The sequence below is a fragment of the Gastrolobium bilobum genome, unplaced genomic scaffold (genome assembly GCF_033153095.1).
Source record: "Gastrolobium bilobum isolate Gb01-03AN ecotype WA unplaced genomic scaffold, APGP_CSIRO_Gbil_v1 utg5634, whole genome shotgun sequence".
NCBI lineage: Eukaryota > Viridiplantae > Streptophyta > Magnoliopsida > Fabales > Fabaceae > Gastrolobium > Gastrolobium bilobum.
In genome coordinates this window covers 301,391-318,757 of record NW_026898133.1, presented here as the reverse complement: position 1 = coordinate 318,757, position 17,367 = coordinate 301,391, and the positions used below count along the sequence as shown (strand labels likewise).

General features: G+C 32.4%; 2 protein-coding genes across 2 annotated transcripts; both read right to left on the bottom strand.

The window, feature by feature from the left end:
- Positions 1 to 6,266: 6,266 nt before the first annotated feature.
- On the bottom strand, positions 6,267 to 11,517 carry LOC133313077 (cytochrome B5-like). The gene is made up of 4 exons (XM_061514398.1): positions 11,431 to 11,517; positions 11,168 to 11,256; positions 6,982 to 7,048; positions 6,267 to 6,810 (listed from the first exon to the last, which is right to left on the bottom strand). Exons 2-4 carry the CDS (start codon positions 11,252 to 11,254, stop codon positions 6,539 to 6,541), a joined length of 426 nt encoding a protein of 141 aa, XP_061370382.1. The 5' UTR covers positions 11,255 to 11,256; positions 11,431 to 11,517; the 3' UTR covers positions 6,267 to 6,538.
- Positions 11,518 to 12,854: 1,337 nt separating this feature from the next.
- On the bottom strand, positions 12,855 to 15,260 carry LOC133313090 (protein TILLER ANGLE CONTROL 1-like). The gene is made up of 5 exons (XM_061514411.1): positions 15,237 to 15,260; positions 15,051 to 15,096; positions 14,231 to 14,874; positions 13,890 to 14,026; positions 12,855 to 12,992 (listed from the first exon to the last, which is right to left on the bottom strand). The coding sequence occupies exons 1-4, from the start codon at positions 15,240 to 15,242 to the stop codon at positions 13,922 to 13,924; spliced, it is 801 nt and encodes a 266-aa protein (XP_061370395.1). The 5' UTR covers positions 15,243 to 15,260; the 3' UTR covers positions 12,855 to 12,992; positions 13,890 to 13,921.
- Positions 15,261 to 17,367: the final 2,107 nt, after the last annotated feature.

Sequence of the window (17,367 nt, the reverse complement as noted above, 5' to 3'; positions counted from 1 at the left end):
TTCCTGAAATTAATACAAGTTTTTAACTTATCTATGTGGGATTATCATCTTAAATATTCTCATTGATCAAGTAAAAAAGTGGTTGTAAAAAGTGGTTTTGGGTTTGTAATTGTGTTATAGAAAATTATATTAAAAGGATTATATGAATAAAATTAAAATTGACACGTTATTTAATGCTATACTAGATAGATATAATACATGCCAATGATTTTCATTGCTGTACTATTTATATTTGTGTTTGGATTATATTTCACAAATTTTTACCTTAATGTAAAAGTAACTTTCTCTTTTTTCACTTTTAGGAGCCTTAAAATTATATCAAATCACAACTTAAATTATACGTGACCAATGAATTCCCTAAATAGAATGTCAAGTACTGGATAATGTATGCTTGTGTTTGCAACTTGGGGTGGTGTTATCAATCATGAAGGTGTTGTCAATTAAACTATATTTTGAATGATTTTGGGAATTTGGCACTATGCAGATACAAAGTACATTGTGTGGGTGGGGGCAACATTAATTTTCTAGTTGTCTTCATATACTACAAGCTTTCTTTGTCAAAAAATTGGACCACAATTGATCTTATTTGTAAAATTTTCAAAGGAGAGGTTTTGTAGCTACTTCAACTATCTCGGTAATTGATAGCAGAGAGGTACAATCTTGCTCAAATTTAGCACATACAGAAGGGAATGTTTTATTTATTACAATGCTTTTTATTAGTCATCTTTTCCCCTTTTGGTCAATTTGAAATTAATTTCATGCAAAGTGGTTTTGCCCTCATTTCAATGAAATTGGTTCCTATCATGATGGTATGATAGGTAAAGGGTCTAAAAATGATTACCACCACCAACATTTTCGGCAATTTTGTCTCCATACGGCTACCTTAATTCCATTTTGTTGACCATGGTCTTCAAATATCATATTTTTGTCAACTAAGACTTTATTCTCTAAATTCCTCTTCCAGAAAATGGGTTTTGATTTTGAATCTTTGCAATCAAAATAATAAATTGTTTTAGCTAAATAAACCACCTCTTCTTCATGAATGTGAAATTGGACTCAAAATCACTACAACCATTATAAGAAACTTTTTCAATTAAATATTGTGAACAAATTAAACAATTCACTTTAGTTAACTAGTAGTGAGCCCTGAAGAAAAGAACTATGACTAGTTCATCAAAACTAACACGTTTATGATCTTAACTGGGCCCAGCCTTGATGACCTTCCTTGGGTAAGAATCCAAACCCATTAAATATCAGGTTCCAACTTTTTAGGAAACAACATGAATATTGCAATGACAACTCCAATTTTGTGAAGGACATAGGAAAAGATGTTAATGTTTTTGTTCTGTTTGACTTTGGTTTTCTCTCTTGTATTTCCTTTTTTATAATAAGAATATGATTTCCTTTCAATTTTTTCTTACTTGCCTTTGCATTCACTTGGCGTCAACCAACTAGTTTGGGATAAATGTATTATTAATATTAATCTTAATGTTGATTAAGAAGATACCTTATTTACTGAGTGTAGTATACTATGAATCAGGGCTACAATGATGCTCGTTTGACAATTATATCTTTGCATAATTAGCTTAAAGCAAACTTGATTAAGAATAGTTAAAACACATATCGTTATCATTAGCTTTATACATATAACGTATTGACTCTTGAATAATGATGTACTGTAATGATTCTTGTTTGACAAGTAAATCTCTCAAGCAGAATTAGCTTAAAGCAAGCTTGATTAAGGTTAGTTAAAAACACCTATCACGAGCATTAGCTTTGTACATATACTATACTGATTCATCAACACTGATGTACCGTATACTGTCAAATAAGCACACACTTTACACCAATATTAATATTTGTTTATATTGATAAATTGTCGCATCAACTTTTATTTAAACCCAGATTAAGTTTTTCTACTATTAGATAAGCAACCGAAAAAAGAACATCACTTGTCACCGGTATTTAACAAATAATTGTGTTTAATAATGATGTAGTGTACTATGTGAGAAGTCCTTTTGTCTAGCTTGTTCTTATTTCTGGTCCAACATGGTGGCAATTTTTTTATATTTTGCTTACTAGTCTACAAGAGGGCAAGCCTAGAACAATAGTAAAACTGCTCTTTTGTTAATGAAAGGTCACAAATTCGAATTCAGGGAGCAGTCTCTTTGCAAATATATAATAGTAAAGTTGCGTACAAGAATTATTCTCATCTCACCCTCGCTAGTGGAGGTTTAATGAGGAGTGGTGGTTGCTTTCTAGTCTACCATTTACACTGTTTTCACTCACTACAATGAACTGGGTTTTTTCATTTATGTTAAAAGCCATCTTCCTTTATTCAAAAGCAGATTTTAGGAAGTAAGTTTATAAAAACCATATTCACTTATGCATTCACTTTTAGAAAGAAAGGAAAATGAATTGAGCTTAAATGTATGCATGAGATCATATGCCAAAACTAATGACGAATATGAGACATCCATCACTAATTGCTTTATTAATGATAAGTAGTGTTGGATAAACTAGGTTCGCTTCGTAGTCTTTAAAATTGAGTAAATGTTGAGATCAAACAAAGATTGAACAGTTAGGCCTTACGTGTACCTTGCTTGTAAGTTGTTTTTCCCATTTGGCTCATTTTATTAAGACGGTTAAAGGAACAAATGGAGCCTATGACAATGATCTTAGAGACAAATAGGCCTTTTCTTGTAGTGAGTTTGACAAAGACTTCCCAACAATTTCAAGCTAAATACATCAATTTAAAAATAGCCTCGAGTAAAGCCTCAACATGACCCTCTCCCTTAGTTAAGGCTTGCCCCATATTTCACTAGACATAAACACTGACCAGAAAGCAAATCCAAGCACAATGAACAAAATGGTAATTGGATAATGGAATTCAAACTAAGATGTTTTCAATATTCCATGTACTTCAAATCCATTTCAATATGTTTGATAACTATACATGTGGTAGTTGTTCTGTTTTAATTTAATGATAATAACCTTAATTATATAGATATCTCAAATAATAAAATCTTTGTATCAGGCCGAGGCCACGAGGATCAGAGTAATTAATGGTTCTTCTGTATGGGTTTTGAGGTTAAGGACCATTTATTGATGGGATTGTGATATTGACATAATACAATATATGTTTCATTTGGATTAACTACCTAGTCTTTTGGGTGGTTAGCGGAGTGCATACAAATAGTTCCAAGTGTATTATATAATGACAAAGAAAATGAACTATGTATCAAGTAGAGGAACAATGTTTTCTTTGCAATTTAACAATAAATTATATATACTAACGATGTGATTGCATGATAAAACTTGGCATTCTGGGGGTTCAACAATAATACAGGGTATCATTCATGCACTATGTAGTTGTACATTTAATGTGGTGTTTATTTTTATGGGACTGAAATTGTGTTAGAAACAGTGCTTGAGAAAAAAGAACAGAATGATATGTCCTCAGCCCAATCAAAAAGATTAATCATGATCAAGATGAATTGCACTAATAATATTCCCTTATTGATTGTGACATAAATGTCCTATGACAATCTTTTTACTTTCCTTTATGTCTGTTTGGTGAACTTACCTATTCACAGTATCTAATCTGATTAGGCCTCCAACCAAGTAATGTGGCATATCCCCCAAATCTCACATATTAGAGACATAGTTAACGAAAAAAAATCAACTCAATAAGTTCTTAATAATGTCATTTTCTACAATAATTTGGGTCTAATAGATCCAAGAAGGTTTGTTTTAGTTTGAAGTTGTTTTTCTACACGCAAAAGAAACTTAGTGCAACACTACCATGTAGAGAGACTAGATTGTCTTTCTCAATGTTTAGGATTATATAGATCAACATAACTATTTGTATTTACTATTCACATTTAATAGGTTTGTCATTGAACTTTCGGAACTATTTCAATTGTTATACACATAACCAGCCTAAAACCATGCACATGCAGCTACACAAAAGTTTTAAGGTTTCTACTAGACTTAGTGTGACATCTTAGGAAATAAGTGGGCTCAGACACCACATCTCAATCTAAATCATTAAAGAATTAGGTTTATATGTCCTTTCACATATATGGTATTCGTTTAATCCATTTTTAAACAAAGTTATATTTATCTTATTTTGCATGAGAGAAACAAATTTTTTACACACACAAAAGAGGGGTAAGTCCTACTTATAATTTTAATTTTATTGCATAAGATAACTTTTTTTCTACAATATAAAAAACTTATTTCCTTTTAAACAATGTATATCATCAAGGGAAGAACACTTCTCCAATTGCTCTCCCTTCCAATTCCATGCTCCACTTTTTTTTTAAACAATGAAACAAGAGAAGTTTGAATCCCTATAATCAAACATTTGGATTCTCAATAAACACACATGTATATAATCAAACATTTGGGTGAGATACATTTATTGGTTTTTAATAGTTAGAAATATATGTCACTTTCCACAGCATGCAAGGTCTGTCATACAACTTACTAAACATATTGAATTAAAAATTGAATTAATGAAACGATTACACTACAGTAAGGATACTATGAAGACTGTTTTAATTATTAAAATTCATAAAATAAAATAAAATAAATGAAATTTGGCATGACATTTTTATCTCTGTAAAGGTTTATCCATCATGGAGAAAACATGAAAAATCTTTCCAAAATCCAATCAAATAGGAAAGACAGTGACACCAACAGCAGTAGAAAGCATGAGTCTTTATCCTATTCCTGTCTCATTCACAAAAGAATCCCCCATCATATCCATCCCATAAAAAAAAAAGAGTGAGTAAAAAGAAAATTACCGATTAAAACCAAAAATAAAAATAAAAGAGGTTGTATTATAATGAAAAGACCTCGAATGGTTTCTGTCGTGTCGAATCTTGAAAGTAGAAAGAAAAGAAAAGAAAAGAAAAAACAGCGACCTGCAATTCAATTGAAACATAAGAAGCGGGGACAAATGAAAGTTGTTAAGTTGTAACAATTGATCGGTTCATATTTAGGCCAAACAAAAGTGGAACAAACAAGATTTTGCGTCTGCCAAATGCCATCTTAACTCATAAAAGAATAGGGGTCCAATGATGTTTACATTTTGTCATGGATTTGCATTCAGTGGGGGACCAAATCTTTTTAACTTTATACTCTTTTTTATTTATATCTATCTCTAGTTCTCTACACACTGTTTTCAAACCATAAGGTGGCGATCTCATATGGGCCGCAACTTTAGTCGCATATCAAACGGATTTCTAAGCAATAGACCACCATTAATTTTTGGGCTTATAGTCTTTTGTGTCTCCTACATATACATTTTTGAATGTGGGAAATTAGTGAGATTTTTTATGAGTCTATAGCAGGCAACATGAGAAACCATTCTCCCATAATTTTACAATATGAAATTCAGTGTTTTTATTTTATTTTGCGTTTTTAAATTGTTTCAATGGTTTTTTTAGAGCTATTTTTATTTTTATTGAAAGAAAGAAATACACAATAAAAATTATGGAGGGAAAAAATGTGAGATTTTTTTTAAAAATTTAAATTAAAAAAAAAACTAATTTTAAATAAAATAATCATCTTTAAAAGAACAAATATTTTTTTCCATAAACAAAATTCTCCTTATTAATTCCAATCCATTTTGATTAACCTTTTTTTTTTTTTTATGTATTTCAGCATTAGGAAGAGAGTCAACGTGGATATCAAAGAAAAATTAATTTTTTTGCGGGAAAAGTAAAATACTTTTTTTTAGGGTTTTACACGTCATAGAGAAAACTTGTGAGCTCCACCACTTGAAAAAAAAAAAAATGTGACACAATTATCGAAAGGTGTGTAGGAGAAAAAACTTATCTCATATAACATGAAAATATTTTTTTTTTCCCTTTTTTTAACCCGATACTAGCTCAATATGCTAACTTAACAGAAACCATATCCCAGGAACAATAATATATTTAAAACATGAGAATATTATTTCTCATGTTACGTGAAATGATTTATCTCATGTAACAAAAATAAATGAGAAGAAGAGAAAGAAAAATAAATAAATAAATCCTATCTTCTTTTTTTGTGTTGTTGAGACAATTTGTCTTGCTTAAAATGAGAAACAATATTTCCATAAAACAAATACTTAGACCCTCAGCTTATCAAGCAAACAAGAAAGATAGATGTTTCTAGGTGTTTATGACTTTGGTTACCTGCTATTAACGATTCAACATTTTTTAAATTTTTTTTTTTTATTTACCCATGGCTACACAATTAAACATGGCATACAACAGATAATAGCATAGTTTGTACCCTAGTCATTGTTTAATAAAATTCATTTCAAAAGATTCACATGAAGAAAGAGGCCATAGCACATCTAGAAGACAAGAAGATCCATGCATGATATAAGCTAGCGAAATAAAATTAAACCATACCCTCCCAAAAAATAAAAATAAAAAGAAAACCTGCCTCCAGTTTATTACCACTATGATACTGCATTAATATATATATTATGAATAATAGATGTACCAATACTATGGCCCTAGCTCATATTCAATTTTCATGATTCGTTGGACTTGGTATTTTTGCCATAGTACTGAAGAGCAAATGCAAAGCCCAATATCAGCAATGGCAACAGGTACTGCAAGATCTTCAAAACAATTCCAGAAGATTCATTGTTGTGGGCAGGTGCTTGTGTTGGTGGTGATGGACTGTTGTTAACTTTTCCTGGAAGTGTGGTGGTGTCAACCTTCCCAACATAGTACTTTTGCATCATCTCTATTGCTGAGTCACTGTGGCCAACATCTTCAAAATCAGTGGTGGCATCCTTCTCTGTGTAAACACCAGAAGATTCTTCTTAGCATATGTCTATTATTTTCTACACTTCTCTATTATAATAATTCTTTTCTTTTCTTTTCTTTCTTCTCATCAGCTGGTGGATCAGAGGAAATAGTTTTCTATTTGCAGATTAATAAGATGAACCAAACAAGAGAAACTAATTACCTGCAGCAGACAGCAAAGCTTCATCACCTCCTGGATGATCATCCAAAAATGGGGTGACATCATATACCTGATACAATGGAATGTATGTTAGGTAAACTATTTAGATATATATACTACTACTAGTCATAAAGTACAAATCTAAAGGAAAGTCTACTTAAATTTTTAGATACCAATTGTAAGGTGGGAAAAAGAGAATATGGAAAGAATTTAGAGGCATAGACAACTTTAAGCATGTATTTGACATCTAGAAACAAAGTTACGAATTAGCTAATAATTTTTTTTTTTTTTGGCCCTTTCTTCAGTGCAGAATATGATAGGATATGATATATATGCTATTATGTTGCCAATAAGGAAACCTTTTCTTTTGCTGCTGATAATTAGGAGAGGAATGATAGGTCTATGGTCACTAGAGTCCACACTAGTGGCTGGCATGTGTGCTCAGAATTGGGGAATGTATGAAGGAATTCTGTTATGAGGTCATGAATAAAAAGGGGAATGGGTCACGTAGGCAGGTAGGCATTCTGTGAGTGAATTTGCGACACCTCTGGTGTAATGGGAGAGCCACTGACTTGTCAAAGTGTCAGCAATATTTTCTTTCTTTTGTTACCATACGAATCAGAGCGGTGGTAAAACTGTTCATTCATGACTGAAAGGTCATGGGTTCGAATCCAGGAAACAACCTTTTTGCAATTATGCAAGGGTAAGGCTGCGTACAAGGATTTCCTCCACCCCACACTCGCTAGTCGAGTTTAACGGGGAGTGGTTTTTTTGGTTTGTTACCATACACTGTAATCAGGATTTCCCAGAAACTATTTATCAATATACATTCAGTTCTTTCTTTTTATTCACTTTGATTCTATGGTGCCTATCAAGGAATAACAATGATTTCCAGAAAAGATAATCTTTGAAATCAGGATATTTACCAACATAATTTTTATGTTGGAAACAACAAGTGAAGGGTATTGAGTAGCGTTGGAGGTATTTTGAGAAGATCTCAGATTCTCGATACTTGACGAGGGTGGAGTAGTGATGGATGAGAAGTTTGTTTATGGAGCCATTAATACTTCCCATAATGTTGGAATATGTGATACCATGTAAAGTTTTGAGATGAAAGGAAAGGATCATTTATTACTCATTAACTTATTATATTCAGCAGTCATCAAAATTAAAAATAAATAAATAAATAATGTAGACAAACAGATCATATAAATTACAACTAAATCATAAAGGGCCTACCCAGTGCCGAAGCAACCCACACTGTGGGGTCTGGGGAAGGGAATTTCTAGGCAGCCTTTCCCCTGCTTTGCAGAGAGGCTGAGTCGAACCCGAGACCTCCAGCGCACAATGGAACCACTCCACCATCGCGCAATACAACTAAATCATATTTTTCAAATATTTTATTATCTTCTATCACAGAAGTAGGTGGGTTAGTCTGTGATGGATATGGAGATTTTTCAAATTGACTCCTTTACTTCAGTTGATGGGGCTTGTTGCTGGACAAATTATGGACTGAATTTTAACAGAATTCTTTAACCAGGGATACCGAGGATTTTGCGACATTTAGGGGTGTGAGGGAGGTTCATATACAAGAAAATGTGGACAAAGTGGATTTTAACTTAGGTCACTGGATAGGAAATGATTAATCTATCAAGAGCAGGTTACTTAGAATGTTGAGTATACAGATGTGATTCTCCCATGTTCATATACTGTGCTTACTTATATTTTTTCAAAATCAAGGTGGTCAATGTGAGAATGAGGATCTTGGTGATCCCTTACCAATTCAAGCTGCAGATGATTATACCACTAAGTTGGCATCCTCTTGTTTACTGGGAAAAAAAAAAAAAAAAAGTTGGCATCCTCTTGATGGACATAAGTCAGAGGAAAATGGCTTAGCCACTAACAGTTAATGTGGTCTTTCCCAATGGTGGGAAGGTGATTTTGGTGGAATCTCCAAATTCTCATTAACAGAAAAACTGGTTGAAGAAAGAATTGCAGAGACTCGCAACAATCGTGAATTACGGAGGACAGAAAGATTGACAGCTCTGAATAAGCTGTGCTCATGAAGTTTTCAAGCTGGAAGATTAGATGTCTAGGAAACCTGGGGAAGCAGGAAATTTTTGGCTTAGCTTCATTTGGATGAATTGTAGTTTGAAGAATTTCTTCTCTCTTTGTTTTCGCTTTTTAATGTTATATTTCCTCTCTCTCTTCTTCTCTTCAATGATGTTTCTTCTTTTATTAAAAAAAAGTATACAGGCTAATAAATATGCAACAGCCAACAAGAAACATTGGGTGGTAACTTTGGAAACTACAGTACAGACAAACAACTTGCTCTGACAAATGGTATTGGGTTTGTTTTCAACAAAAAATTGGATAGAAAAGGACATACTAGTTTACTAAGCATGTCAACTCAGCCAATGTTATGACAGTGCAAGGAGCAATTGTAAAAGAAAAAAAAAACTCATGTTACTTCAATTTATTCAAACGGGAGAATCCTATTCCTCAATAAACAATTTCTCATATCAATGTCACTTAATGAAAAGGCTTTGAAACCAGTAAGAAGTTATAGATCAGATTCATCAGAACAAGATCCACAAGCATCTATACATATAGTCTCCTTGGTAACTAGGAGCAAATTAACTCACATTCCTTAACTCTACCCTCTTTCCTATAATTCTAAAAGGCATAACTCTATTTAGGATTAGGTGACACTGATTTGTCACAGAAATAGCTATGAAAGAACTTTTCCCTCCCAATTCTTGTTTGTTACCTCAACAAAAAACTTAGAATACTATAATTCTAGATATTTTGTGCACGTGCAGATGCTTCAATGCCAAGTTGATCAGAAATTAGGCAATCCAATTTTAATAAACAGCATAAATATGCCTTTTAATTTAATTATGCCCAAACAACTCTCTAAATCATTAAACAGCACATTCTTGTCTCAAACCCTGTGATTCATCCAGCTTTCAATGATTTTCAAATGGAAATAATTTGTGTTTGAGAAATATAAAAATTTGATCCTCACCGCCCCCCATTTTCTAGTTGAATTAAATAAGCACAAAGTAAACAAAAAAAAAAATGGGCCTGTATAATATCCACGCTTTAATCCCAAAGGGCTATTAGGGAGTGTGTTAGATAATAAAACCATTAAAAAACCCATCACCTAATAACTTAAGCTTTTGGGTTGAATTGGTTCGTTACAATTTGCATCATCAAAACAACCACCGAATGTACCCATCAAAATATATTATATATTCATACTTAACAAAGTTTCCTCGCACACAGTTCTGAATCATTTATATAGAACCATTTTTCTCCTCCTATTTATTGCAGCTAACACAGTTGATACTTCTATTTTTCTAAAGTTCAATCACTCTTATAAACCATGTAATGCACTTGATAACAAATATTTTGCCCCTACTTTTTCATTTTTCTTCTTTCTTATCCAATTTCAATGAGAGATTCTACATTTTCCTGATATCTTTATTCTGAGTAATTCTGCCTTCTTCCTAATTTATTATTCGTATCTTAGACTTTGGAATCATATTAAGTTCAAAATCTACAATATTGTTTTACAGCAAACTTCAAGTTAAATTTTATCTTATTTCAATGTTGACCATTTATTCAAAAAGTAAGCTATTTAGCACCAATATTACGATGCAATTAGATGCCATATACAAATTTGTGACATGATCAACTCACACCGGTGTATCAAATGATGGTAATTTTATCGGAAATTTATAATTAATTGATAGATATAATCCAATAAATTACAACCGTTTGATGTGCGGATATCAACGGTTAAAAAACAGTTAAGATTGAATGCAGGTGTAAGTTGATCGTGACCCTACAAATTTTACAATTTGTAAATACAGGGATTGACTTAATGGCTTCTATTGGAACCCCTTCCCACCCTTACTACTTGTGCTAAACGGCCAAGGCAAAAGTTTCTTGAATATATTGAACCCCAACTCAGTCCCCTTCCAAATCACGCAAGGGGAAATTTTGAAGCCACACAGGATCATTTATAATTCTCAATCAAATCAAGTAAGAAAAAGTCTTGTATTCAATAAAATGGTTCATATTGAACAAGCAATTAACACACATCATATTCATCCCAGAAACTGAAACAGATCAACTATGAAAAACAGATCAACAGAAACTCAAGCAAGACAACAAAATTGACCTTTCCATTGACAATAATCCAGCAATCCTTCTTATGATTGTGCTTAGCCACCTCCTCAAAAGCAAAAAGTTTGGAATTTGAACCCATTGCTGCACACAGAAATCCAAGCACACCCCACTTCCAGATTATTCATAAAATACAACACACAAGAGGGAATAAGAATGTTCAACAATGAAAACCCACAAAAATTTCAGATTACAGAGAGTCTCACAAAAAAAAAAAAAAAACAACTTTTGAAGGGATAGTTGAAGAAAATTTCTTACACGGTGATGACAGAAAAGAGATGGGCTTTCAGACAGCACTTAGTGATGTTGTTGTTTCTCTCTCTGCCCAACAACCTCAAACTATTTGTACACATAATCTTGAAGTAAAATTATGTCACTCTCAGTCAAACATCGTTTCTAACGCTGGCATCATTAAATTAAAATTATTAAACTTTACGTTTCTTTTTGCTCCTCCAACCAGGTAAAATTAAAATGTATTAAAAACAACAGTAAAATTAAATTAGCTAAACTGAATCTTACTTAATTATGATAATAAACCATTTTTAATTACGAAACTACTATCTCGCATTAAATAGTTCCTTTTTTTTTATTATCTTGAAAAATTAAGTTTCAAGAAAACAGTCTTGAAAAATATATATTATTATTTAACTCAACTAAGCACATGTAATATAAAATTATTTATCGTCACCTCAAATTTTAGGATAAGCTGTTATGTCATTTCTAAATAGGTATTGGTCCTATCATATAGCATAAAATCATTTGAAAGAATATCAATTGTTCTGATTATCAGCCATTATTCTATTCTCAATTCTTTATCTTAATACATTTTTTCATGTGTTTAATGTCTTTTCTCTTATAAAAAATAAAATTATTTTTCATACAAATATAAAAATGTATAGGATTTATATTTATATTTTATTTTTTTTCCTCAAAAAATCTTACTGATCCCATATATTTTTATATGTATAAAAAATAATTTTATTTTCTATAATATGATAAATATCAAACCTTTTATTCATTATTATTGATTTTATATTTGAACGGTTGAAATCATCTCGAGATTTAAATTATAAAAATTCTATCCATGCAACTTTCATCCGAAATTCACTTCACATTGCTTTTTTTTGTTTGCCATATTTTTGTTGGATTTTTTTATGCAAAAAATGTGTCATTTAAAAAGATATAAAATTGAGTCATTTTAAATGAGAGAAATAAATAAATTATAAGAGAAAAAGAGAGTGAACAAAAAATAAAATAAAGATATAAATATTACATCTTTGTGAGAATGAAACGACATAAATTATATTATTTAACAGAATAATATTTCTGTAGTTATTGCAGATAAGTTATCTGTATTTTCTTCCAAAACGACATTGTTTTGGAATTAAAAAATTAAATAATTATAAAGACTATAATAACTCTAAAATAAATTAAAATTACAAAAAGACCATGATTTCCGTCCCTGAACAACAGGCTTACTGCGGATAACTTATCTGCCGTAATTTGCAGAAAAACGAACTCATCATTTAATAGTACAAACATTTTTCCGCGCTTTATTTGCACCATACAATGCTCAGCTAACATGCATTAAGTCAATTATTATCCAAAACAATGCATAAAGGCGTGACAAAAGAAAATAAACCTCAACCATAGCCACAATATTAGAGACATCCACTTCTTACGTCAAATTAAAGCCAACAAAAACAAAATCACATGGTTCAATACGAAGAAAATCTAAGTATTTAATGTTACATATATCATAAAGAAATCTACATTTCAAGATAAACAGTGACACTCCAGAGCTCAACATTAGCTCGTACCTGCAACAAGCCAAAAACGTCAATCCAATTAAACTCAATAATTTCAATGTTATAATGAATAAAATAGATAGAGAGAAACAAAGGAGAGGTATACAATATATGATGCTAAAACAGTGTCTCCATCATCCTGATTTTTAAATTGATTAGAATATGTTATTTTTGACCTTCTCGCTTGGACTTTTCAGGGTTATTTTGTGGGAGGGACCCATAGTTAATAAATAATTAGTTTATTACTATCATATGGAAAATGACATTTGGAAAACGGGTTTTTCAACACTGCTTCTCTTTTGTCTGAAAATGCATGCATACCCTATAGTTTGATATATGTAAATTTACTAAGCTATAGCATGTTGAATCGTAAAGATCTTGTGGTTTAAGGAAAAAAGAGTATATGTTATATGGTTTCCTAAGTCCTAACTCCTAGCAAGCAAATAATTTCATTGAGATAAATAAAGAGAATTCATGCAAAACCACATTTTTTACCTGTCAAGGTTTCTGAAAAAGAGTAAGAATGTGCAAAAGATAGCATCTCTAAGTTAAAAATATGAAGGGGCATTTAAAAGGTAAAGATAATAGAGTGCATTAAACTCTATTTTCTTTTTTTTCTAATAGGTCAAAATTGTGAGAAATCCTATGTGAAAACTTTGTAGAATTAGGTCTGTTCCCTGTGTTTTTATGTTCCAAACCCAAAAGAGAAAAATAGAGTGGCAAGATTTGTTGGGATTGATAAGATCAAAACTCTAAGGATATCCACAACTTTATCAGGATAACCAATTAAAACGTATCTGTTTGTCAGGTGTTGAGAAAACAAAAAGAAGAAAAACCATATTAAATACACTAATTTAATTAGTATATGGAAAACACTTTTAACAAATCATAATCTGTGGTTTGCCATACCTTAAATTGGAAGAAAATAACTTGGGCCTTCATTAATTATCCATGATTCCTGCTGTACTGACTTCCTGGCCTTCTGGTTTGTGATTCTTAACATCAAGATCAGGATGGATTTTCCTCTTTAACATCTTCTTCATCAGCTACAACATTACAAATTAGTTAATCAAACCAATTCATGCAAATCCTCAATTAAGTGGCTTAATTAAGCTTGAGCTCTTCAACACTATATATGTTCCTAGAAACAACAACAACAAAAAAAATTGACTTGGTCGAATTTGTTAAAATTCACAAGGGTGTTATAATCTTGTATATAGCCTTCAGCAAGTGCATGAGGCATGACTTACTTTCTTGATTTCTTTCATTGGATGAGGATTGTCCTTAACTCGGGGAATTAGCTTCTTGGCAAAAGAAAGTCCATGCTTTGTTTTAAGGCTTTGTTTTTCACTTGACTCAAGCATGGCTTTGGCAGGGTCCAGTTTTAACTTGACATCAGAATCAGCCAAGAAGAGGTCATATAATGTGATCCTTTCCCCTTTCTTCTTCTTTTGATCAATCTCCTCATCGTTTGATTCCATGACTTCATGAGAAATCACAGGTGGAGCTTGAACAATTTCGTTGAAGGTCCTAACCACTTCCACAGGTGGAGCCTGAACAATTTCATTGAAGGTCCTAACCACTTCCTCTGTCCTAGCATTGGCATCATGGTTTTCACTAACAACATCCTCAAAGTTGTGCTCAAATGTGTTGTGCATCAATGGATTCAGGTCCTCTTGTTCAGCATTATCTTGATCATCGTCAGTTTCCAAAGCAAAGTATTCTTTGCTATGGTTGATGGACTTCAAGGGATCATAGCCAAGAGTACCAATGGTTAGAATGCCATCATTCCAACCACCAAGCAAATCAGTAAGGGCAACTTGTTTTGGCAAGGCTTGACTATCCACATTGTTTATTGTAGGTTCATTCTTTTTCATGTTTGAAGCAAACCCATCTGAGTAAAAAAAAGAAAAGAAATTCATTAAAAAGAAGGATGAAACTCTTGAAAGAAAAGAAAAATAATTAATAGCTATCACGAAGATTTGTTTATAGGCCTCATACTAATTTGGAGCATGTAAAGGATGTCATTTAAGTTAGAAAAGAGAGAAGTTTAAGTTTTAGAGGTCAAACCTTTAGGAGGGTTATGGTGAAACCTCTTGTGCACCCAGTTGAAAATCTGTGACAAACAATTCAGGAAGATCACAGGAATACATATAAGAACACTGTATATGATTTCCACATAAAGGACTAAAGGAAAAGTAAAATAAATTGAATATGCATGAGAAATAAAATGGTTGTATGCATGGTTACAGTCACCTTCATTGTTTTTCTCAGAAAGGTTGTCAGAGAATGGGGCTATGCAGTCTATTGAAATGGAGAGAGTGAGGGAGTGAGGGGGTCATCATAATGAGGGACAAGAATAAAACTCACAAAGGGGACCAACATGGATGGTTGAATTGGGCTCTGCCACGTGGCCACTGGACCCTTATTGTTGGCCTATGTAGCTCAGCCATGTGTCTGTGTTCATAGCATAATATTTTTGATAATTTTTATTTAAGGATCAAATTGATGTAATAATCTTTTGATGACCAAAATGATGTTCTAAAACTTATGGAGAATGAAAATAACAGTTACATAATACACAGAATGTAGCACCAAGTATCAAGTTTGAACATCGAGTTGTCAAAGTATATCCGACCATGGGATATTGATGGTTGTTGTACAGTCACATTGATTAACTTATTTTCTATTCTATATCGCAATGTAGGAAAGCTTTTTTTATGTCTATTGATGATGGTTTATACTTGTTATCCATAAACACGTAATTGACAATCAGTGGTTTTAAATTTAATCCTTAATTTTCCTCACACAATAGAGGTAGCTCATGTCATTTTTCCAGTGTTTAATTTTGATAAATTATCATGTATTAACTTCTTTCTCATCTGATTCTAATAAATTGTCATGAGTTCTCAGTATTACATGTCAATGCTAAAATTAGGTATAACATGTATATAATGCTAAACATAATAAAGTTTTTTCTTCTTCCCATGATTTATCAAAGTTGTGCTGTGGAGCTGAGGTATTTCCTTCACTATATTTACGTGTGAAGCTACTATAGACTATAGTTGCTGGCTACAGCCCTCAGGTTGAAGGGCAAGTGCAGTGCTTTTTTTTTCTTTTCTTTTTCTGTTTGGTTTAAAATTAAATGGGAAAAGGTTTCTTTATATGAACATAGCAAATCACCCCCTATTTTATATCAAGATTTGTTAGTACAAAGCTTTACCTTTTTGATGTATGGCTAATAGCTTGATATTCACATGGAAAACAAATCATCAGGAAATAGAAGCTTTTTTTTCTTAGCACATAGAAAATAGGAACTAAAATTATATGGTTAATTCATATTTTTCCTTGATTGCAGAAGAGTTCCTTTACTCTTCTTTTTGTCACCTCCAAGTTTCAAGATTGAATGTTTTCCTAATATATGTTAATTATGTACATTTTGATGGAAATACTTATCAATCAAGGGGCTATACTTTCCACATGAATTAGGTATTTTTCTTCTCTCTTGTTTGTTGTCCAATAACAAAAATAAACTATAGTACAACCAAGTCTTCCTCAATGCTGCCATGTCTGCCGTAGCCATGTAGTTTTTAGCTTTTATAAGGACAAATTTGAATATATTCATGTTCATAAGAAATTATAAGTAGCTCTCTATTATTCAGAATACTAAGCAGAAGAGGGGCATTCTAGCAGACAAAGCTCCTACAAGGGTAAATATTAGAGTATAATATAAACCATTAAAAATGCCCTCGTGAAACAGCTAATTCACCCAACAGCTTATTCAGACATTCACAAGTGTAAAGAACCAATTCAATCCAAAAGCTTAAGCTATTGGGTGAGGCTAAATTAATGGTTTAATATATTTGGACACGCCCCCTCACACGAGAGCTCACTAGGCTTAAAGGGTGGACAATGCACAGGCCCACCTACCTGTGCGAAGAAAGAAATTCCACTAGAAATAAAGTGGGGGGGCGGTGAGGATCGAACCCGGTACACCGAGGCTCTGATACCATGTAAAAGAACCACTTCAACCCAAAACTTTAAGGTATTGGGTGAGGCTACATTAATGGTTTTATATATCGAACGACAAGAAAGAATGTTCCATAAAAGGGAAAGCTTAGCTGGAGAATGTTTCCAAGAGGGCTCAGCCAAGAGGAAACAGAGTTAAGGGAAATATGGATGGCATTCAAATGATGGCACTGTGTTTTGACACATAGCTAATTGTCTGGTTGCAAATGCCTTGCACCAATTGGATGACACTCTTGATCCATGGTCTTTCAATGGGTCTGAGTGTTGCCTTAAAGACAAAGAAATTGCTTTGGATTCTTATTATAGCCAACTGGTATCATCTTTTAGCTGCTGAAGGGGCATGTCACATATATGTGCA